Raw genomic sequence first — 23058 nt, 5'->3', positions numbered from 1 at the left:
TATCTTTCATTACAGAGTACCCTGCCTGTCTTGGAAAACCCCTTTTCAAAGAAAGTACGATCTATTATTGACATGCTTCAAGTGCAGAGATCCCGCTACATGAAGGTAAAAATGTTGTCCTTCATTTGTAGCTTAAAATCCCCTTCCCTTTTAGCAGAGCAGGTGATGCCTGGTAATGCTGCAATCTGAACTTTTTCTTCCTGATCTCATAAGTGTGATTCAGATACGAAGTTTTCAAGGTTCTGAAAAAAAATTTGGTACTAGTTTTGGAGTTCTATGCTTGCCATAGTTCTGAAACTAAATTTTTTCAGACCTGTTATAATATACTACTGTACAAACCACAGAAGTGAGAGCACATAAGCCATATATGCTGTCATTCTGATTTAGCTTTTTGCTCTTTTTTACAAGAACATTAATTCTAACTGCTCACTGTTGGTTTTGTTCTTGCTTTGTTTTTTGCAGTTAATAATTGTGAAGCAAGAAGATAAGCTGGAAATGCTGTTCAAACACTTTCTAGTGGAGGACAAGAGCCTGAGTGGGGGGGCTTCATATGTGGACTTCCTGTGTCATATGCACAAGGAGATTCGGCAGCTACTGAGCTAGAGGAGGGCGCGGTGCTGGAACTCAGCAGTGACATTTCGGTCTCCACTAATGACCTGATAAGAAGGCCCAGCGCCCTCAAAAAGGACAACATAGAAATCTGTACAATTCCATAATTTTTAATACACATTGCATAAGCAGAAATCCTTTCAACCTCTCCCAGTCCCGTATGAGAGATGAAAAATTTTCCTGGTGAGGGCTGAAAAAAAAAGAAAAGGCCTTTGATACCAGGTCTTTTACTTGTATCTAAATTGTTTCCTGTGCTTGGCAGGAGTTCACCCCCCCACCCCATGCTCGCTAATCCTGTCGTAATGAATGTAGTTTTTTTTCAGTTCACTGTACATGATTCAACATTGGGTGAAAAAGCGATAACTCTTCAAAACTTCTGGTAGTTGCTGTGTGTTTGTATGGGCGCGTGTGCATGCTCCAAGTGTGAAGAGGATGCACAGGGGGAGGCCAAGAGGCAGGTCAGGTGATGGGAGCTGGAGCAGCCAAACATTTTGTGTCTCCTTCTCTTAAGAAGGAGACATGGCGTTGCAGAGCACAGGTGTATCATGTGGCTGTCTGAACCAGAAATCCATGAAAAAGGAAATGAGTGGTAAGCCAGGAGGCAGCAGGGCAAACTTATTTCCCCAATCTTTCCTGTACTAGAAGTTGCTGTGCAGATCTGTAATGGAATACGTAAGAGTTCAGTGAGCAACAATCATCAGCTTCTGAACAGCGCAGGGGTAGAGACGGTGCTTCCTTGTTGGTGTGTGTGGTGACTCCTTTCCTTCTCACTGCACGGCTCTGTAATGTCCTACTCAATCCATGTTTCATGGCCTCTCCTGCAGAGCTTACCTATCTATCCAGATGGTGGTAGGAACAAAAGCCTCTTAACCTTAAGCAGAAAATACTTTTAACAAGGTGGTGTGGGGCTGTGTAGGAAATGGATGATAAGGAATGGCCATCTTCAACCATATTATTATGAATTATAGCAAACAAGCAGGAATTTGAGTTATACTGATGCAAATTTGAGTCTGCTTTGTACCCTGGATACAAGGAAGGGGATATAAAGACTAAGATTTAGACTGTACTGTAGCAGGTACTGCAAGTACCTGATTTCGGTTATTGAAAGCATCTGGGCTCTGAAGAGTTTCATTACTGGATGTTTATACCCTCCCCCATTCTACCTACTGATCAGCTTGCACAAGACCTTTTTATAAGCCTGTTTGTTAAACTGAAATACCTCAGACAGATTAATCCATCCACTTTGGCCACTCTGCTGCTCCATTCTGCAAGGGTGGATGAGAAGACTCCTGCAAAGAGGGAGCGAGTGTAAATCAAATTCAGAATTCTAAGGGCTTCGTTTATTCACTTTTGAAAGGGGGCTAGTATATTTTAGCTTGAACGCTTAACAAGTGTTCTTACAATACCCCAGAGTAGTGCTACCAATAGCACTAAAAGTGGAAGGAAGAATGTGGGTGGATTAGAGAACGTATTATCTGGGCTTGATATTTCAGAGGAAAGTCCTTGTTAAGATCAGAAGAATATCTGGCTGTGGTTTTAGTTCTGTATCCTGTAGCATGTATATAAATCCATTTTTTTCTTCTAATGCTGCTAGTTTGTCTTCCCTCCCATCACTACACAGAAAGGGGAATATGAAAATTGCGATGGAGAAACTCTTTCAAGATGTAGTTGACAGAACCTTCAAGCGTTTTTGTATGAATGTGGCTGACTTTTTACTCCGCGTACTGCCTCCAACCAAAAAATCGAGAGGATTTTTAACCAGAGAGGAAAAACAACTTCCTGGGAATATAAGGCGCAGCAACCACAGACTTCCACAAATACTAATTTCTAGTATTAATATTGGGGGGTTTGGGGGGTGGAAATGAAATCATAAATGAACCTTTCTTTTTCTTCACCTGTTTTTCCAATGCATCTTTTAATTTGTAAAGAAATAAAAATATATTAAGATGTATTTTATGTCATTGTTAGTAAATAAACACTGCTTATTTTTCCAAACCCTGTATTTTGCGGGAGGGAGGAAAGGGGAAGGGCTGAAGTCCAGCTGATTGATCCTTTACAATCTTCTGATGACCAAGTTCAGTCTTTTTTTATTCCCAGTGAATGATAAGAAATTCAACAAGAGTCAACAGACAAAAAGTGTTGTTTAGTCAGATCAGTGTTTGTTTCCTTAGATGATTGTTTATTAACTTTCTGCCTCTTCTGAACTTTTGAAGAGATTTCCCTGTTCTCTAACACAGCTTGAGTCTGATTTGGGGTTTTCTTGGTCTGCTTGGAAAGTTTTACCTATGCCTTGGGACAATGGTAACTTAGAGACTTCTGCAGCCTTAGTTTTTCAGAGAAATAGAGCTCCTCTTTCAGAAATGAGATACCAGGGAAGTTGGGTGGAGGGTTTTTTCTTACGGAAGGGGGTCGGGGGGGGGCAGGGAGGAGTGTGCTAATTGCAAAAATAAAGTTCAGAGTGAACTGGCAGTGTAACTTGACTGTAGCCAAGAACATTGATATTGTACCTTACAACAATCTATACGAAAGCACAAGACAGTCATTGCTAAATATCCGGTGACACTCAGTTTTCTGTAGAATATTTTTGAGATTACTCACCTACAGAATGTACATTATGTCCAGAATCTGCTACTGAACTGATACATTGCAATAATGATCGGCCTTGTGTGTGTTGTACTTTAATGGTGTGGAGTAGATTGTGCTTGGGGCCATCTTTGTGGCAGGACCCCTTCCCATGCCTGTGGGCATTGCCTGGCCACAGCCATGTCTTGGCATTCTGTCCTGGTGTGAGCAGAGGGGCTGGGGGGGTGGCATGGGGCTGGTGGCCTTTCCCCACTGACGCCGTGCACTGCCAGCACCCCACTCCTCAAAGAAAAAGGATTCTTCAAAGAATACTTCTTTGTCTGTATCGGTTATAAGTATTGTGATTAGGATTAAGTTATCTCTTAAGGAATGCATTTTGAAGCTTTTAGCTTCTAGCACACTTTTTGATTTTTGTAGTGTAGGCCAAACTCAGTTTTGCAGGTACCCGTTTCCCATTTACAGATTATTTTAACACCAAAGGTTGGTACAGAAGAACAGCTTTGAGGGAACTTCACACCAACCTGTAGATATTAGAAAAAACCACCCATAGTTCTGTCACTAAAATGCGTTTTCTGTTCCCCGCCCCCCGCCACGTTCCTCAGCAGGAGCCCAACTCGCCGTGCTGTCCCGCACCCTCTGACGCCCCGCTCGCCGCCGCAGCCGCTGAGGGCACGAAGTGACGGGAGGGGCGAAGGGCGGTACCGGCCCCCGGCGGCCGTTGCGGCCGTTGGGCGCGCGCCCCGTGACGGAACGCCGCCCGAGGGCGGGGCCCTTGCGGCCGCTTCGCGGGGCGGGGCCGGCCCAGGGCGGCGGGCATGGGTGGCGGCAGGCCGGGCGGCGCGGGGTGGCGGGGGCCCGCTCCCCTCTGGCTGGCGCTGGTGCTGGCCTGGGGCGCGCGGGCCGCGCTGGCCGCCGAGGGGCCGGGGGCGGCGGAGAGGGAGGCTGGACTGGCGGACGCGGCGGAGCCGTGTGGGGCGGAGGGGTGGGCGCAGGATGCCGTCCCGCCGGGCGCGGCCTTCGTCGCCGCCGCTTCGTACCGCGGGCCCGGCAACAACGACACGCGGAGCAACAAGGCGCTGCCCATCCTGCTGTGGTGGAGCGGCAGCCTCTTCCCCCACTTCCCCGGCGACACGGAGCGGATCGACTGCCCGCGCGGCTCCTGCCTGGTCACCCGGAGCCGGAGGGTGGCCCGGCACCGCCGCACCAAGGCCCTCATCTTCTACGGCACCGACTTCAGGGCCTACGAGGCGCCGCTGCCCCGCCTGCCCCACCAGACCTGGGCGCTCTTCCACGAGGAGTCCCCCATGAACAACTACCTGCTCTCGCACCCGCCCGGCATCCAGCTCTTCAACTACACGGCCACCTTCCGCCGGGAGTCCGACTACCCCCTCACGCTGCAGTGGTTGCCCGGCGTGGGCTACCTGCGGGGCCCGGCGGTGCCGCTGGCCGAGAAGGACGAGTGGCGGCGGAAGGGCTACGGCCCGGTGCTGTACATGCAGTCCCACTGCGACGTCCCCTCAGACCGGGACCGCTACGTGCGGGAGCTCATGAAGTACATCCAGGTAGGCGGGGTGCGCGGGGAAGCCGTGGCAGGGGGTTGCTGTAGGAGCTGGGCCTGCCCGGCTGCTCCCCTCCAGCTCCTTTTTTTAATGGGGTGTGTTTGTCCTTGTTTCTAGCCAAGACGCGACTCATAGCGGGATGCATGCTGACTGCGAGCTGGACAGAAAAAATAGTTGTATTCCTTCCCAAAGCGTGGTCTAGACTGCACCGCATGCCAGTAGGTAGGCCTGATGGTAGCTGTTAGCGGTGGACTTGGCCAGACTCGGGATCAGCCACAACTTGGGCTAAGCCTGAGTAAGCTTGGTCCTGTGGAGCAAGCGCTAGAAGCTGCTGAAATCTCTGGACCTTAAAGTTAGTGTATGGGAAGGCTGTCCACTTACAAGCCTTCCTCCTGTTTGAATGTATAAGCCTGCAATAAAAAGATGGGTTGCTGTGTTTCTAGAATCTGCTTCTTATCTGCGCTGTGGTAGGACCATGTTATTCTTATGGTGGTTTGTACTGTATGGAGAGTAGCTTCAAAAGCTGAAATAATGTAGTTTCTTTCAAGCAGAAAAAAGGTTAACTGCTTTTTCTTTTTCTTAAAATTATGAAGAATAGTAGATTAGAAAAAAAAACAAACACCAAACCCATGTGTTTTTAGTCTTTATCTGAAACATCTTTGTCCTAGCTATTTCTGCTGTTTCTATTAGTAGGGATTCATTTATTGTGCAGGTTTATCGTCTACTCAATAGCGAGGCAAAGACAGAATAGTTTTTAAACTATGACTGTATATTGTCAAAATATGAAGCAGATTACAGATCAAGTATATTGTCTTTCATTTTTAGACAGTATTCTTCTAGCTCCCTGCATCAGTTTTTCTCAGTCTAACAAATGGAAATTTTTTGCCAGCCTGCTAAGACTGGCAGAAACTGTGTATAATAACTGTTTGGAAAAGTTTTTGGTCTCTGTTAAGTAAAAAGATGACTTTTAAATTAACATAGAGAGAGTTGAGTGCCCTTCCTTACCTCCTGATTTCCGATTTATCTGGTAATAAATACATTTTTGGGTGACATCTTCTTTTCTGTGCGCTCCCCCATCCCTTAATCTGTAGCATAGTTTATGCTGCTTTGGAAACTGAGTACTCATTTTCCTCTAAAGCTGTTAGAATTGGGACTCTAGGAATAGTCGCAAGGGAAAGAATTTGTAGTGAAAGTGAAGCTAAACTAGGGTAGCTAGGAACTCATCAAAGTTAGGAATTTTACAAGAACTACAAGCTCTGAAAATGAGCTCCGGGCAAACAAATCACTTTGTAAAGATGCCGGTTGTTATTTTAGGTTGACTCCTATGGGAAATGCCTGCATAACCGTGAGCTTCCCAGTGAGCGACTGAGAGACACTTCTACAGCCACTACAGAAGATTCTGAATTTATGGCTTTTATCGCCAGGTACAAGTTTCATCTGGCCTTGGAGAATGCCATATGTGACGACTACATGACAGAGAAGCTGTGGCGTCCAATGCACCTGGGTGCTGTCCCAGTATACCGAGGCTCCCCAGCTGTGCGGGACTGGATGCCAAACAACCTCTCCATCATTCTTATAGATGACTTTGAAAGCCCCCAAGAGCTGGCAAAATATCTTGATTTCCTGGACAAGAATGGAGAGGAATATATGAAGTATCTCGAGTATAAAAACCTTGGTGGAATCAAAAACCAGTTCTTGCTAGAGAGCTTAGAGAGGCGGGAGTGGGGTGTGAATGACATGACTCTGCCCAATTACCTGAATGGCTTCGAGTGTTTCGTCTGTGACAGCGAGAACACCCGAGTCAAAGAGGAGCAGGAACACAAAAAGTCCCGTGGGAAAATCCCAGCTCCCAGACCTCGCATAGCTCAGTTCAAGCACATGGGATGTCCTATGCCAACCCCTGGGTTTGGAAGTGTTGAAGACCTCTCTGGAGGAGACAGGTAATGTACCAATGCTATGCTTTTTGGAGGAAAAAAAAGCTTCAAATAATAGTAGCTGTAACTTTTAATAATGCTTTGTAGTTAAAGGATCTCTTAATACAACTCCAGTTACGCTTTATGTCTTGTGGGTGGTACGGTAGTTTTGCAAATATTGTGTAACACTGAGGCTGAAAAAGAGGCTTGGGTGGTGGTATTGGTTAGTGGTTGAATGAGGAGTGTGAGACACCCATAATAAATGGCATGTGACCCTGGGCAATGTGGTTATCCTTTGTCTGTCTTAGCCTCTTTGCTTGTTTGGAGGAGGGATGTTTTTCAGTACAGTGATGGTAAAGCACTTGGTAGTCCTTGAGTGAAAGAAGCTCTATACCTCACAGCAAGGTACTGCATTAAGAATGGGGTTGCCGCTGTTCAGCGCAGGCCTGGTTAACTTACGTTGACTTCAGAGCAGAAGTAGGTTCACCCAGAATAGTTTACAAGACTTTTTTTTTAATTTGTGTGACGAAATTCTGGCTTGTGTTGAAGGACAGCACCCCATTTGTTTAGGAGACGGACCTTGCAGGACAGAGAATGGCTTGAGTAGTTTCTTGTCCCCTTTGTGCACAAGGATTGCTAGTGTTGCTGGAATCTCCTAGGCCTGGAGCCCAGTATTAGCCATCTGTAGTGTGAGCTGCCCTGAGGTCTGTCAGCAGGGAAATAAGCACACCAACCCTCAGGCGACCTCTTCTGACAGGCAGAATAGAGTTTTGTTTGCATGGTTTGCTTTATCCTTAGTATTTATACTTGCATTGGCACAAAACAAGTCAGTGCTTGGGTACCCAAACCTTGAGGTTTTTTGTTGACAGTGTTTGAAGTTGCAGTTGCTGGAAGGAAGGGTTCTTGCAGTTCATAAACACACAGAAAGTGTGTGTACTTTTTGTAGTGCATATTACTAGTGTAACACGTTTGGATCCCCTAGGTTTGTAATTTTTCTTTGCGTTTCCTGCAACAATTTGTCTTTTTTAGGCAGTTACTCAAATGCATGCAATTCACTTTCTATAAGCCATCAGACAACCATCATAAAGATAAACCCTCAGTCATAGCAGATCTTGCCTATATTCGTAGCTATCTTGTCACCAAAGATTTCAATGTTCTGATATCAGTCCCACTGTAGTATTAAGTTAACAACTTTTTGAAAATACTGGGAAGATCTCATGCACTACCCTGAAGGAAGTTGTCGATATATTGTATCCCAGTTTGTATCAGTTTACAGCTTTGTTAATAATTTCCTAGACTAAGGAATGGAATGCTTAGGAGTGTTAAAGTGTTAGAAGAAACAGTATGTTGAAAATGTAGAATCCATCATTTCAAGTACTGTAACCCAGAACTAAGTTCCATGTGGATATGAAGCTCTAAGAGAGTCTTTTATTACGTTATCCATCCACAAAAAAGTGTGAAGAATTTTGTAAGTGTGGGGAGTTACTTCCTATGTTTGGACACTTTCGAAAATGGTCAACTGAAATTAAAAAAGGAAAATAAGCCTGCGGCCATTCAGGTTCTTTAGGAAATGCCTATTTTACAAAACTTGCAACATTTGTCACTAAAAAGCATTTTTCACAGTACAATTAATTCTCGTATTGACTAATTGAAAAAGTATGCTTATAAGTAAAAAGGGCCCATAATACTTTGTTTTCTGTTGGTTGGTGGATTTATTTGAGCTTTTTTATAGTAATACCTTTTCTCAGTTTCAGTAACAAAATGTGCTTTTCCCTTGTAGCATGCTATGGAGCATCCTATTCTATGAGTATTCTCTACTTTTCCGCAGATTTTCTTTTGCTTGAGCAGCAGATGGCAGTAGAGAAACACCTTTGAAGGCACAGCATGGGTGCCCACGCCACTTACTTGCAAGCTGAGGTACTCCATCGTTCTATGCAGTGGTCATCAGCAAGGAGTTTTGAACAGTTGGTCCATAATCCAAGCTACAGTTGCATCCCACAGAAATTTCCATGTTTCACTGAACCATGGTGTGTTATTCTCCCCATGTTTATAGATATGAGATGTGCCTGGCAAAATTATACCAGGGAAGCTTTTGCGTTGTCTGCTATCTACTTTAGAAAGATATGTATCTATACCTTCCAATGTGTGATGAAGGGGATGTCCAGTGAGATACAGTGGTTTCTCTCTTGTAAGCATCTGAGCTTTCACCATTTCTATCTCCAAAATGGAAGATGATTACTTAGAATTGTAAATGGTGTGACAGTAGCATAAAATTGCCACCAAAGCATTAGCTAAACATGCTCATATTTTGTCAGTTTGACAGTAATATTATGTCAACAATATGATCAGTTTAAATGACTGTCTGTTTAATTGACTGAGACAGTCAATTGTGTATTTTGTTACTTTAGAAAACACGGTGGAAAAATGATGCAGGCCTAGTGGGGTTACAGGTGATAGAATTATGCACTGTACAAGGTGTGACTATAAATGTACATTGTGATTTTTAGGTTCTGGGGGCTTCTGGAACTCAGAGAACAACAAAGACATTTGGAGTTTATATATTTTTTAGAGCAAGTACCCAATTACAGTATGGTTACCCTGTGCATCTGCATGCTCTGTAACCCTTGTTCCCAGGTGTAATTTGTTTTTAGGGTTGGCAAATGTGCTGAATTAACAGAACTGTTGCATCATAATCTTTCTCTGTGTAGGTACATGTTGCTGGAGCACATTATTATACCTTCACCTTGCTGTCCTTTAGCTCTAAGTGTGGTGATGTGGTTCCTAAATCCTTATGCTTGCAGCCTCACTTGTGTTTGGACTTCTGGGCTTCACACCCAAATAAGCTTCAGAAGAAAGGCTGTAGAACAGCCATTTGTATGTGTTAGGTTATGGGTCGGTTGCTATAATCTGTTGAATTCTTGGCTGCTTTGCACAGAAAATAGCGAGTTACAGTGCTAGTGATGAGTAGAGCATCTGTTTAGTAGGAACCGGAATCTCCAATTATTCTTGGACTCTCATGTTTGTGAAATGTTTGATTTGTTTCATTGATGAGGATTCATTTTCCAAAAGTGGGGTGTTTGAGAGGGTAACTATAAGAAGACTAAGTGACAATACCTTTCCAGTTACCTAAACAGTTTTCACCTGTGGTAGCATGAGAAAAGAGAAGCCAGTGTGCCTTTGATAAAGCAATATTTTCAAACCATCCTGGTTTTGCTAGGTCAAAGTCACGGTTTATTTATGACAAGAGGAAAACCAGCTAAGAAGTGTATCAGATTTGCCACATGTACACAGTAAGGTGTGTCTTGCAATAGAATCCAGTAATCATCCAGGATTAAAGATAGATCTGTATCTCATGGTAATAACATTTAGGGTGTATGTAGTTGGTAGTTTCAGGATATTTGTACATTCCTGATCATCCTGGGGTACCAATTTTTCACAAGTTACAGAATCAGAGTGAAATTATTTTCTTAAAAATCAATAACAGCAATGTAAAAAGAAAAATACCAAAGTATTCTTATTTAATGTTTTTGACAAAAGTCTTCACTTGGATACTGGAATTCCTTTCAGTGGTGTTTTCATAGAGTTCAGCTGGTAAACATTTTATTTTTTCTGTTACCTACTGCCACTTGTGTCTAGTACTTAATGCAAGTATACTCATTTTCCTAACATATGCCATTATTCAATGCTGTAAAAAAACAAGTAATGCATCTTGGCAGTCCTTGAACAAAGGTTAATTAATTTAGCTGGTAAGCAGAGTGATCTCACAGTATGTCCAAGTGCTGCATTTTAGAAAGGAACCTTTTGGCAGACTTTTTTTTTTTTTTTTTTAATGCAGAAGTAAGCCTCTGTCTATGATCCTTCACATTGTAATCTATCTTAAAAGGTTTATTTTGAGGTTTTTGGTGTACGCTACAGAAATGTCCCACCGCAGATGATGCTGTTGACCACCAAACACTAATTCCCATGGGATACAAGTTGTATAGTGCTCTACAAAGAAAGCGACTATGACATGTTGTGCGTTCCTTTTGGGCTTCCTGGACTAGTGGGTGAAATCTGCTTCTGGGTAGTGCAGCTGTGCTTGGTTTAATATATGATGTATAGAGTGAATGCAGCAGGCACTGTACTTATTTCTGTGATTGGGAGGGAGAAGAAGCAAAAAGCCCTGTGTGTAAGTTAACAAGTATCAGGTAACTCATATGGACAGCTGAAAAAGAGTATCATGTTTGGTCCTTCTTTCTAAAATCTGTGATGGGCTTATGTGGCTGGGTAGCAGATAAAACAGGGAAGAGATAAATAAGTTATTGTCATACCTTGATATAACATGAATGAGAGAAGTAGTCCAGATGATCATGAATGGAAAGGGAATTGCTGGAAGTTGCAGTGATGTAGTCTGGGCTGTGAAAAGTTTAAGAACTTTTGCATTGTAAAAGAGAAAGTGTATACTCAACCACATGGTCTGGAGATAGAGTCATGGTTGAGGGATATAACACGAGTTTGTAATGAGTAGGTGTCATTCTCTAATTTTTAAATGGTTTATCTGGAAAAAAAAATATTGTTTTTTAGGCTGTTATACGCGTACTGGACGTGGAAGGCTATTCCCAAAATCATATAGAGACTCTGTGCTAGATTTTGTTTTAATAGAAGTTTTTATTCTCTACACTTAATAATTTAGTCCTTTTGGTTAACAGTCCAGTTGCATGCTGATATTTCTAGAATGTTGTAAAGCTAATGCTGAACGTATATTTTCCGTAGAGAACTTTCATAGCAAGTTTCTTTAAATGACTTGGAGCACAATGGCACAGTAACAGCATGCTTTGTCATGACTATCTCTGGGCCTGTTTTCCTCTTGTGTGAAAGAAAAAAAAAATGTTTCAAGCGCTATTACAGCTGCAGACTCATTTGTTTTTTTAATGGTTTATGGTGGTGTCTCTTTTTGTTTCAGTTGGAAAGAGATGTGGCTGCAGGATTATTGGCAAAGCCTTGATCAGGGTGAGGCCCTCACTGCTATGATTCATCGCAATGAGTCACATCAGGGAAGATTTTGGGACTATATGCATGAGATTTTTCTCAAGAGGACGAGGCAACGCTGACCCATCTTTGTAAAAGCTTGATTTGAAAAGTGCATTGAAAGTTGAGACTGCGAATTCTTACCTCGCTCCAAATGTTTGCCTTGAAATAGAAGAAAAACCTCTCACAGAAACTGTTTTTTCTGGTGCATAAAGGGAGTGAGTTTCTGTTATGATTGGATTTCAGTGGTGGAGGTCTTAGCAACTGCTTTAATTTGAATTCAGCTCTGTGATGTGAAGCCACTCCTGAATTGCAGGTGTCAACATGCGAGGCAGAAGAGGAATTTACTCTCCTTTTGCATTTGGTATAGTTTCCTTATGGCTTACATGACGTCAGAGGAACACCTCTTCAGACTCTTGCTCAAATGCCCTAAGTTATTTCAGGGATTTTTTTTAATCTCCAAAATAGTAATCGTTTTTTATAAGTATTTTATCAGTTACTTATTTTCCTCATTAAGGTGTACTTTTAGCTGTTATTAACAAATAGCTTTTCCAGTGAAGGAGTTACAAAAGACAAATGTCTATGGAGAGCAATTGTGCCTTATGAAACTGCAGCAATAAAGTCTCTTCTCCTCAAGTAACCATGCCTCAATTACTCCTACGTTTCAGGGTATCTGAATAGCTATGGGCAGGTCACTTAACTCGCTGCCTAATTTTCCTCATTTGCTAACTTTCCAGTTGATACATACAATGGGATGAGAGACTAAGTTATTTAATTCACAACTTTCAACAAAGTATTTCACACCAGCAAGTGTATTACCTGGTATTGTGTAGCACTAGAGTAAAATTAGTATTCTTTGGTTCTTTTAAATTTCCATCAAATCTGAAATCCCAGCTGTAATCTTGACTTTAATGCCAGCAGTTCAGAGGCCTTTGATTTGTTCTTTTTGAGTATCTGCAACTTTCTGCAAAGATAAATACATTCTTGCAATGGTGCCTTTCCAGTGGTCTCTGCAGTTTGGATACAAACATTGCTGGCTTTCTATGCTGAAGTGGATGATCAGAATCAGGTACACTGAAACGATTTTGTATCTCTACCAAATCTTAACACATAGTATGATCCTGGTCTGTGACTGGAGTTCCTAAAAGTAAGTGATGACATGTGGATAGATCTCTGTATCTCTTACAGATATAAATAAAGTCTACTGTTCCCTGCCATGTTTGATACCTTTCTGAAATAATTGATCTTGTATTGGAGGGAGACTAATTCACTTAGTGTGATGGGTTTAAAAGCACAAGTAAATATGGCCACACTGTAGTGATGTCTTTAATGGTATAATGGGATTTTATTTCTCTATTTGATTTTTCTTTTTTTTAGGAGAAAACTGCTTTTTTTATATCTGTTCTGTAATAATAGTAACAAATAGTTCTTCAGCTAAAATGCATTCATCAGTTTACATTCCTTTTTTTCAGTTACTCAGGAGACGTGAATACCTAAGTCAATATATCTGAATTAATTGTGAAAGTGGATTACTCAATTCAGACTGAGATTACAGGTATGTGTATTTAGGATTGAAGTGGCCACAACATGCTTGAGAAGTAAATTAAGATAAAACAAATTAAGGCTGCTTTATATCTGAATATCAACTTCTACTGAACAGTTTAATGATATTTAAATAAATTGTTTGAATTAATGCCTTCAACTACTTCAGATTCTCTTCATGTTTCTGTATAGAAAATCATTCAGTATTCTTTGATTGCATGGTTCTCTTAATTAGCTATATCTCAAAACCCTTTCTTACTCAAGTGCTTGGTGGGATAGTCAGGAGGAGAAATTCTGATCTTGCTTTTTGTACCAAACATAAAAAATAAGAAGTAGGTACAAGCACATCCTGCTTTTGCTATTTTATCCTGTAATTTAAGTAGATTTTCTAGAAGTGTGGTGTTTATAACCAAGTCCAGGTAGTTGTTATAATCTGTCTGCTCTTGCCGAATTAGACCTGCTACATTTAATGTATTGTCCTTGCAGAAATGGAGGAAGTGCCAATGTAAGCGTGTGTATCATAGCACCGCTTAGTTCTTCATTAGTGATGTCTTAAAGCCTCACTTTGCCTTCCCACTCAGCAAAATGAGCATGTTTGTCAGCTAACAACAGAATTGAAGATACGGTGGTACAAACTTAAGAGTAGCTAGCAAACCAAGAGAAAAAGAATTCCTTGGGACCCTGATTCATTAATATGCTAGTTCACAATCCAAGTATTCCTTCACCACTATTTATTATCTGTACTCAGTATATTACAGTCACCAGTCAACAAGTTTTTTTGTTACTCCTACTTTCAAAGTGTGTTTGAATGTATCTTTCAAAGCATGTCAAAGTTCATTCCTATTTTCAAAGTATAAGTTTTAGTTTGTAGTTAGGAGTCATGAGCCAGTTTCTATAGCTTTCTCTTCTGAGTTCTTAGTGTCTTCCTCGGTTTAACTATTTTTTACAGTCTTACAGGTGGTGAACTTCTCAAAAGTTAATGAGTGTCAGCTACTATTCTTCACAGCCATGATGCTCACCCAAGCCTTATTTATCTTGTGTCCGCAGAGGTTTTTTTGTAGTAATAGATCATGCTACCTTTATCATTTTCTATATCTCGCAGTATGTCCATGATTTATAAACAGTGTCTATTGCCTATATTAATATACCAAATGTTTCACTTATTGTACATGGTGCATAAGAATTAAGGCTGAAATATCTCTTCCAGTGCGTAGTATGAGTAACTTGTATAGCTGCCAGACAAAATCCTCAGGGGCGGGCAAGGCGGGAATCCTCCCTAGCTGGCTAAAGCGTTGTGGTTGCAGTTTTGTTCCAGGCTGCTGACCGACCTTCATGACATCCATTTCTCTGCACAGCAAGGACTGCAAAATGTTGAATAAAGGCGGTTCTACCATCAGGGCTTTGCTTTCATATCTCTCCTGTTATTTGGAGGCAGGAGGAGAAGCTGGGTCTCATACCCTTGAAGAGTTTGCAATTAATTTACTTAATAGTGCATTTGAAAGGATTGCTATAAAATGTCCAAATACTGCTGTTAGTCTTAGCCAAAGTGAATTCAATTTATGATCCTAGTTGTCTTTCTACTAATGCAAGGTGTGAATGCAGGCAAGGAAGAAGGTCACTGCAGCAACTATTAATATTTTGGGAAAGATTTTTGATTTCTGGTCTTGAATGCTAACTGGATTTCTCACTTCACTGCTTTAAATCCAAACCAGCTAGATGGTGGCTGAATGTCACCACTCATATTTTAACTACTGGAAGGCTTATATGATACTCAGACTGAACAGTGTATACAACATCTTTCTTAATCAAGTTCTTACACTGCAGGTGCCTGTACTGATAACAACACACAACTGAGGCTAATCAGGAATTCTAGCAAAGATATCAAATATTGAGGATGATAAGGAGGTGACCTCTGTAAACCCTTTGGTAGGCTTCTATGAACTAGGGTGAGTGACTTCACTGCTTGTCATGCATTTTGCCTGTTTACTGTGTGACCAGAGAGGGAGGATTTCAAAGCTGTCAGGATAGCTTTATTCACTAGCATTAATGTTCTAAAAATAGATATCTCCTCATTACTGCTCATATGAAACACCAGTAGATGCTATTGATGCTGTGTCTCAGAATTGACTTGACAAGCTGGGATAAGTTTATGCCCTCTAAAAGGTGAGAGAGGAGAAACAAATATCTGACAGGTTAAAAATCTAGAAATCCATTTCGTTGCATTGGACAAGCTAAAGTTCTCATTTTGCCAAAACTGTGATAGCAGGTGCTGCCTATTTTTTTCAGTAAGTAGCTGGGTGTTTTATATACTGAACTAGTAGTCTTGTGTTTTCTGTCCTTTAGCAAGCACTGCAATTTCTAGGAATCAAATAACCGCACTGAAGAATATTAATTTGATACCTACCATTGGTAATTTCTAGAACTGAAAAAGGATTGCCTTTTCTTTCTTTGTCACTGTAGTAGTTTTCAAACTGAATGATCTCTGGGTCCTCTGTGATGTTGAGTAGAATGAGAGCCAAGCAACAATGGATGTTTATGTTTGGAGGGAAAGGAGAATAGGAGATTCTTTCCCTGGAAATGGTCTGCAAAGTGCAGCAGTGGAGAATCACAGCAGAAATACCCCTCTTGCACCTTGGCAGAGGGTAGTTTTAACAGGCATGAAAGAACAAATAACTCCTAAAGGACTAGGAATGGGATAAATTGAATTGAAACACAGCCATCAGGGGCATCGCTGCTTAAACAGGCTTTGCTATGTTAGACAGGCAGCCATCTGCCTCCCTTACCATCCTTGCATATGCACTCTTCTGCCAGTGTCCCAAGAGAGCCACTCCCTTAATGACTAGCTGTCATCCATTTGGTTTGATTTAATTAAGATTGTTGATAGATCTCCAGGCACCTTCTGAGAAGTTGTATTAATCAGAAACATACAGGGTGGCAGGTTCCTTCATTCTGCCCAGAGACCTTTACTGACAGGTTGAAATAAATCAGAGACAAAAACCTTTTAGTGATATGACTGGCTGAGCCAAAGCCTATGTCAGGCTTTAATAAACTGCACTTCTCTTATGATTCAGTGTCTCAAGAGCTGGCAGTGAGAGATTCATGGCCCCGCAGAAGAATTAGGAAGGGTGGAGAAGAATGGAACAGTAGGATTTGTTCCAGAGCTGTGACATTACTGGCATCTTAATTTCTATGCTGTTAGATACATTCTCTCCTGCAGAAAAGACGGATCTAATGCTGAAGTGTCTCAGCTAGACATGGTTCTGGGGATCTTGGAATGGATCAGAGCAGATCATGATACTTTGTGGCATCTTTGAGCAAATAAGAAGGCATCAGGTAATTTGCAGTGGAAATGGGATGAATTTGAATAGATCTGGGAGTTAGGGATTAGGGATGGCAGCTCAGAACTAGTCAGATGGACAGAATAATGCAGGGTGGCTGATCTGATTGAGACAGCTCAGGATAAGGTAGGCTAGCATTGGAGTTGGGGCAGGGGGTGACATGTCAGAAAAGAAATTGCATCTGTCATTGTGTGAATGAATGCATTTCTACTAATATGTGCATTGAGTGCTAATACTGTCCAAATAGCTCAGCAGACAGGAGTAAGTCTGAACCCCCTGGGATCTTAGCAAACTGGTTAGTTTCACTACTAAAGTTAAAGTGGGGATGCCTTAACTTTTAAGGCATCTCCAATTAAATTGGAGTTTAAGGAGGTCAGGGTGAGACAGCTGAGAATAAACTGTGGTAGGTGAGGGTATTAGGAAGTCGTATGAGAAAACTGGGGCATTCAGGATAAACTTGGGTGAATATGCTGGTATTTACCTGAAAGCTGGATCCACGCAGTTCAGAAAGAAGTGGATATCAGCTCTCTTCATTTCTCCCAATACAACTGATTTCTTAGCCTCATCCCCTAACTGTTTTTTAGGCAATGTCTGGAGGTTTTACATAGTTACTCCAGAAAGCGAAGGATCCATGGTGTAATTTCTCACCATTGAAGAGGTATTTAAGACAACAATCTAATTTTAAGGGTGTATTTTATTACAGCATCGTTAGCATTATAGTTAATTGCGGCATAGCATGTACTGTAGCATCATAACTGGCCCTTATTCCAGTTGTGCTATAGATTCTTTTCAAATCTAATACTAACAGCTTAATCTCTGTGGTTCATTTTGGTTTTGACTAGCTGAAAATGCAGGCTAGGATTCAGGTTTAACTCTGTTCATCCAAGTAAAGTGGTTGTAAATGCAGTTAGAATTTTACATGTTCTTTATACTTGTACATTTAGGATCCACAATTAAACATCTGTGGAGTTCACTTGTCAATGTGCTGAGGGATTTGGGTTTCCCGTTGTCCCTATAAAGTTGGAACTTCTGTCCCATCCATTAGCGTCTCTGTGCTATCAGCTATACAAAATACAGGCTACAGAGAGACTTGGCTATTGAGTAACACACCTCTTCTGTAGTTCTACATTCTCGCTTAAAACGAATGCTTGTGTTTTTCTTCAGACATCTCTGCATGGTCTGTGCAGACGCCATCACATACGTTACTCTGTCTGCTCAGGAGTTTCTTAGGCTGATGCTCCAAACCCAGGCTGAATGCCAAAAAAAAGAGATTGTAATGCAGACAGCAGTAACTGACAGGAAGCTATTATAATTCTCCTTGTGTAGCTTGCCTTTCTCTTTCTCAGCTTCCCCCCATTTTTCTTGGAATTGCTTAAAAGAGAGATCAGCTTTTGAAGGTGAATGTGCCTGAAGATGCTGCCACCATTAGCTAATGTAATTTGGAAGAAGGGAGGCTGATTTACAGGGAGTGCAATTCAGCTTCTCTTATGTCCTAGTATTTGCGTCTTTTCTTTTTATTGTTCTTGTGCAAGTCTAGTTAGTAATTGCAGCAGGCAAATGGAGTAGAGAAAAGTGAGTATCAGTAGGGCTAACTAGAAGAGGCCAAAAAACCAAGAGCAGCTGAACCTCACATGAACTGGACTACTGAGAAGTACTTCATCTCCCTGTCTTGGATTTGCAAGATTTCTGATGTTTAGAGTTGCAGGATGCAAGCCCTCTAGCCTAATTTGAAGGTGCCAGCTTGTTTCTCTTCTCTATTGGTAGCCAAGGTAGAACAACAGCTCCTGGCCCATCAGAAAAAATGGAAGTAGAGAAACACCCCTTTTACCAAAATGTTTCAGAAGTTCCAGACCAGACTGTTTGAATTTGGACCTAAAGAGATGGAAATTTGCTTCTAAAGAGGATCAAAAGAAATGTTTTGTTAACTTGAAAATGTCTTCTCATGTTCTTTAATTGGACTCTAAGAAAATATTAACAATAACGAAAACATAATTATAGAATCAGACATACCAGAGTATATATTAAATCTGCAGATGCAGTAAATTCTAGTATTGATACTGATGCAGTGAATTCTTATAATGATACTGAGAATATTCTGGTATAGGTCTGTTTAAAATCAAGGTCACAAAATTTCCAATGTCTTGTTAACTTCCTTGACTGGGCAGAGTCCAGTATATTCTCTTCATCCAAAGTGATGAGCACACTGCAAAAAATTGTTCAGCATTCCTATGGAAGAAAACGGATTCTTCCTATGTCCTCTAGTGCACAAAGGAAATTGCTGGTGCCTGAAGCAGCCCTGATGCAGTGATAAGATGACTTAGTGACCACTATACGACAAGCATCTGAGTATTTTATGTCCCCAGTCCAGTATCTCATCTCCTCTGTTCTATACATCTATCTTGTCCCTCATACTCGGCAGAAATCTGTCTGTACCCCAGCCCTTCAGATGTTACTGTGCCCTCTGCATTACTTGTCATTTTCAGCTGGGGACATAAGGGCTCCAGAACCAGCCTGATGAGTTGAGGGCTTCCAGGGATTTAAATCCTACACTAGGAAAGAAACTTCTGGGAACAAGGGGATTCTCCACTACTGAGTACGAGGCTGTGAGAACAACACGGCCATTTCAGCAGAAGCAGTTTCAGGATCTTCTTGGAAGGCAGGGTAGGAGCATCAGTCACCAATGCGGGGCAGATCCAGCTGTTAGTATGTAATGGAGAGAGGTGGAGGGCTGAGAGCGAAGCAGCGCAGAGTTTCAAGCACCAAGAGAAGTTTCCACAGAGTTGCAAAAGAATTCCTCCAGTTCCGTTTGAGTTATCTGACACGGTCGCGATTTCTTCTGCTCTGGCTGGAGTGTGTGTACCCCTTCGTTGGTTAGGGTTGCTGCAGGGAAGGTTTTGAGATGCGAATTGCTGGAGTTGTTACTGGGTGGTTCCCTGTCACACAGAAACCGTGAGAGAGTTGTTTAGTTTCCACGGCCTTCGCCGGAAAACGGGGAGAAGGAGGAGGTTGTGAGGTTGCCCCACGAAAAGAGGGGTTTCCCGTGCGGTGGGATGACGACGTGACCCATCGGCAAAAGCACTGGGTTTCGGGGTCACCGCCGCGTCCCGCAGGGTGCGGTTGCTGTAGCCGCGTCCCCGCAGCGCAGCGGTCGGGACCCCGGCGCTGCCGAGCCCAGCGGGGCGGGCAGCGCGCATGCGCTCGCCGGGTGGGCGGGGCCCGCTCGCCGTACGGCCTGTCGCAAAGAACATGGCGGCGCCCGTCTACCCGGCCTGGGTCACCCGCTGGGTCTCCGGGCAGTGGCGGCAGAAGAAGCGGCCGCCGGCTATCCGCCCGACCCGGCCGCTGGTGTTGGCTAACAAGGTGGCGAACCGCCGGGAGGAGGCGGGAGGTGAGTTGGTGGCGCCGGGCCGTTGAACGCCCCCGCCGCGGGGAGGGCCCCCCAGCCCCTGTGGGGTAGGCCTGCCGCCGCGGGGCCCGCCAGCCTCCTCCCCCCGCTTGCCTCCGGCTACACCCTGGGAAGGGCGATGGTGCGTCAGGGCCGGGTCGAGGTGACGCTCAGAAGCGCCTTTGCAGGGCAGCAGAGGGGAAAGGGGCCTGGTTTGTGCCGTGGAATTAGCACATGAGTACTTCAGAAGAGATTGCTTTCTCGTGCGACAACACTAAAGTTGCATCTTGTGATATTCCGTACATGAATTGCGTGTGTAAAATCCTTTGTTACATTTCAACATAGCATTTACCTTAAGAACTCCATCAGATGTGAGATGGCTGCGGTGGTGCTAATCTTTGTGCTAGCAACATCTCTGCACAAACCAAAGATGAGATCTTTACTTCAAATGTTGTTTTTTCTTACCTGCCTCTACCCCATCTTAAACTTCTAACTGTAAATTTATGCACTGTGGATGCTGTTAGGATGAAATGTCAAACATCTGAGATTTTTGGTTGTGTCTTTCCCTTCTAGAGGCGACATGCATTACGGAGATGTCAGTAATGATGGCCTGCTGGAAACAGAATGACTTCAACGATGCAGCTTGTGCCGAGGAGATACGGATGTTCTATGACTGCGTGGCAAAGGCAGAAGTAATTAAGGCCTCTTTTGTGTTCTTAAAGACTAGTAGTAGGGAACGAGGAAGCTCCCAGTTATTTTTTGTGTGCCAACAGTAGTAATGTTCTCGGAACAATTTGATTGGTGGTGTAACCCATGTGAGCTGTAGGAGAGATGGAGGATGATGTAGCTCAAACATGCAGTCCTTCCTTTTTGAATGCAGAAGTTAAATTAAAATTAAGTTAGAATTAAAATAAAGGACTGCAGGAAGGGACTGGGTGTTTGGCATGTTATAACTAAGGATGAAACAATAGTCGCATCCAGTCATTTTTGTATTGTCTAATGCCTGAAGTAGAGCTCAGTTGCTGTCTATTGACCCTAACCTAGGCCACTTCTTTTGATTTCTTCCAGTTTTTAATCTATAAAGTTTCAGCACTAATGAAGCATTGTTCTTCTCCATATTACAGGATAGTTCTGAATGAGGGAGAATACAGTTTGGAGCTATTAGGTAGAACAATGATTTGTATGGTGCGAGATGTGGATTATATTGTAACTGGGGAGATGTACAGTGTAGGCAAGTTTTCGCAACTGCTCTGATTCATAAAATTAAATAGCTGACTGGGTTACCAATCCAATATCTGCATTATCTAGACAGTGGGGGAGAGTGGTAAGTTAGGATTCCCAAATTCCAGTCTGTCATAAATCTGTAAATAGTTCTGTGCTTGCAGGGGTGAGGGTGGAGACAACGTGGTAGACAAATAACCAGTGGTTTCAGTAATTCTCATAACAAACAGAATTTTCAGGATACATGAGGTAGTTAACAGCTATTCTCAATTCTCTGAAGATTAGGAGTTCCTTTAGGCTGTTTCTGACTTTGAAGGCTAGACATTTCCTTGAAAAATATACTTCATATTGTGTGGAAATTAGAGGTTTCCAGATATATGATAAACTTGAAATCAAGTCAGTTTCAAAAGCAGACTAAAGGTAAGTACAGGTACTAAACTTGTCCTTTAACTGATCACAGGTTTCCTTTTTTTTTTTCAGTAACAGTACCATCATTTAATAAATAGTTATTTACTGGTGCTGTTTGTGTTGCTGTTGCAGCACAAATGAAAAATTGTCCACAATTTATTTGGTAGATTACAAAGAATCAAATTGAGTAATAGAAAGTAAAAAGAAAAAAAACTGGAGTTGTTAACTAAGAATATGGGAGAGTATCAGCTTTGCAAGATGCCAGTCAGTCATTAATTACATCACTTAAAGGTCATCAGCTTTTGAAAGCCTTGTGATTATTGAGCCAATATTACTGCTATTGTAAGTGTCCCTTAAAGAAATAGCATTCTTCTGAAAGAAACTTCCCAGTACAATTAGTAGTAGTCTTTGGGGGTGAGCGTAAACTCTGCAAACAAGCAGAGATAATATTTTGAGGTTTCTTTTTCTCTTTCAGAAGGAGCGCAAGAATCAAAACGAGGACACCTTGTCACCCAGGGGAAACTTAAGTTCGAGCAAAGTGAACAAGCTCCTGAAGAGGTTTCCACAGATCACACGTTATGTATAATGTGCTTTACTAAAGGGACTGCAGACAAGCAATTAAAGTTGGAGTCTTTGGCAAAAAAAGTGACAAGTAGACTTGAATAAGCGTTTGATGGCAAGTGGTATCTGTCAGCAGTGCTGTGTGGATCTTGACTGCACCTTTGTTTCCAGAGTGGAAAAACACCCCTCTTGACCATGAGCTGACTTTGTTCATGAGGTTCTTGGGTCTTGCGGTCTTAGGATTTCTGCAGTGTGTTGTTCAACTAGCCACAGTGTGGAGTCAGGTCTTCACTGTGAAATAAATGCTTGTGGGAATGCATGTAAGTGCATTTTCTAACAGTTAGGGGGGGACTTTTCCTCATGTGTAAGCTTCCTGCCTAACTTCTGAGCTGCTATCAAAAAGTGCTCAGGCCCAGACGTTGAGCCAACTTAAAATTGATAATAGTCTCATGACTTGTACTCCTGCCTGTGTGCATACAGAGTTTGATTCCTCTTGAAATTTTTTTAATTCCTGCTGCTGTACAAGAAGGCTGTAGAATGAGGAGGAAGTCTCCAGCAAAATACCTTGTTAATACAGAATACGTTGGTAAGGATCTTTAATGTAGAAGGTTGTGATTTAGGCCCTCTGATTTGCAGGTGGGAGAAATATGGTGCCATGTCAGATCAATTGAGTTGTCGGTACTATAATAAAATAATGCAAGACTGTTGTTTGTCTGGGTGGCTTGTAATCTACAACAAAATGTTCTGTTGTTTTGGTAAAAAAAGCTAAGAGGGGAAGAGAAAGTTCAAGCATGGACTGATACAGAAATCGTGTAATTAATTGTTAGTTTTGATTTGGTTTCTTTTCCCTAGACTGCACAAAACTGCAGGCAGGTCCGTCTTCTTTTAGGACCAATACCTAATTGTAAGAAAAATGCAGTGCCTCAGAGAAC

The 23058-nt window shown here is 42.3% G+C and overlaps 3 protein-coding genes across 11 annotated transcripts in view; all 3 read left to right on the top strand.

The window, feature by feature from the left end:
• Positions 1–2560, top strand: part of SEC24C (SEC24 homolog C, COPII coat complex component) — a 38923-nt gene extending 36363 nt beyond the window's left edge. For all 5 annotated transcript variants that reach the window (XM_074591154.1, XM_074591153.1, XM_074591152.1 and 2 more), the window contains 2 exons: positions 16–105; positions 463–2560. In XM_074591154.1, coding sequence (XP_074447255.1) covers positions 16–105; positions 463–603 — 231 coding nt within the window. In that variant the 3' untranslated portion in view covers positions 604–2560. The remainder of the gene's footprint in view (positions 1–15; positions 106–462) is intronic.
• A 1436-nt stretch (positions 2561–3996) lies between these two features.
• Positions 3997–15083, top strand: POFUT4 (protein O-fucosyltransferase 4). 5 transcript variants are annotated; one of them, XR_012587498.1, is made up of 5 exons: positions 4008–4754; positions 6066–6691; positions 11607–12035; positions 13144–13226; positions 15038–15083. XR_012587498.1 is itself a non-coding variant. In XM_074590777.1 (3 exons), the coding sequence occupies exons 1-3, from the start codon at positions 4008–4010 to the stop codon at positions 11752–11754; spliced, it is 1521 nt and encodes a 506-aa protein (XP_074446878.1). In that variant the 5' UTR covers positions 3997–4007; the 3' UTR covers positions 11755–13562. The 5 variants fall into 5 exon arrangements, 1 of the variants encoding a protein (XP_074446878.1); XR_012587496.1 differs by lacking the exon at positions 15038–15083 and having other exon boundaries at positions 12676–13563; XR_012587497.1 differs by lacking the exon at positions 15038–15083 and having other exon boundaries at positions 13144–13562.
• A 4677-nt stretch (positions 15084–19760) lies between these two features.
• CHCHD1 (coiled-coil-helix-coiled-coil-helix domain containing 1) lies at positions 19761–22833 on the top strand. Its single transcript, XM_074590776.1, has 3 exons — positions 19761–19939; positions 20510–20628; positions 22041–22833. The coding sequence occupies exons 1-3, from the start codon at positions 19798–19800 to the stop codon at positions 22149–22151; spliced, it is 372 nt and encodes a 123-aa protein (XP_074446877.1). The 5' UTR covers positions 19761–19797; the 3' UTR covers positions 22152–22833.
• The last annotated feature ends 225 nt before the right edge of the window (positions 22834–23058 follow it).

This window comes from Larus michahellis, chromosome 6, assembly GCF_964199755.1.
Source record: "Larus michahellis chromosome 6, bLarMic1.1, whole genome shotgun sequence".
NCBI lineage: Eukaryota > Metazoa > Chordata > Aves > Charadriiformes > Laridae > Larus > Larus michahellis.
Note: the sequence above shows the minus strand (reverse complement) of the source record. Positions and strands in the feature narration are given on the sequence as shown.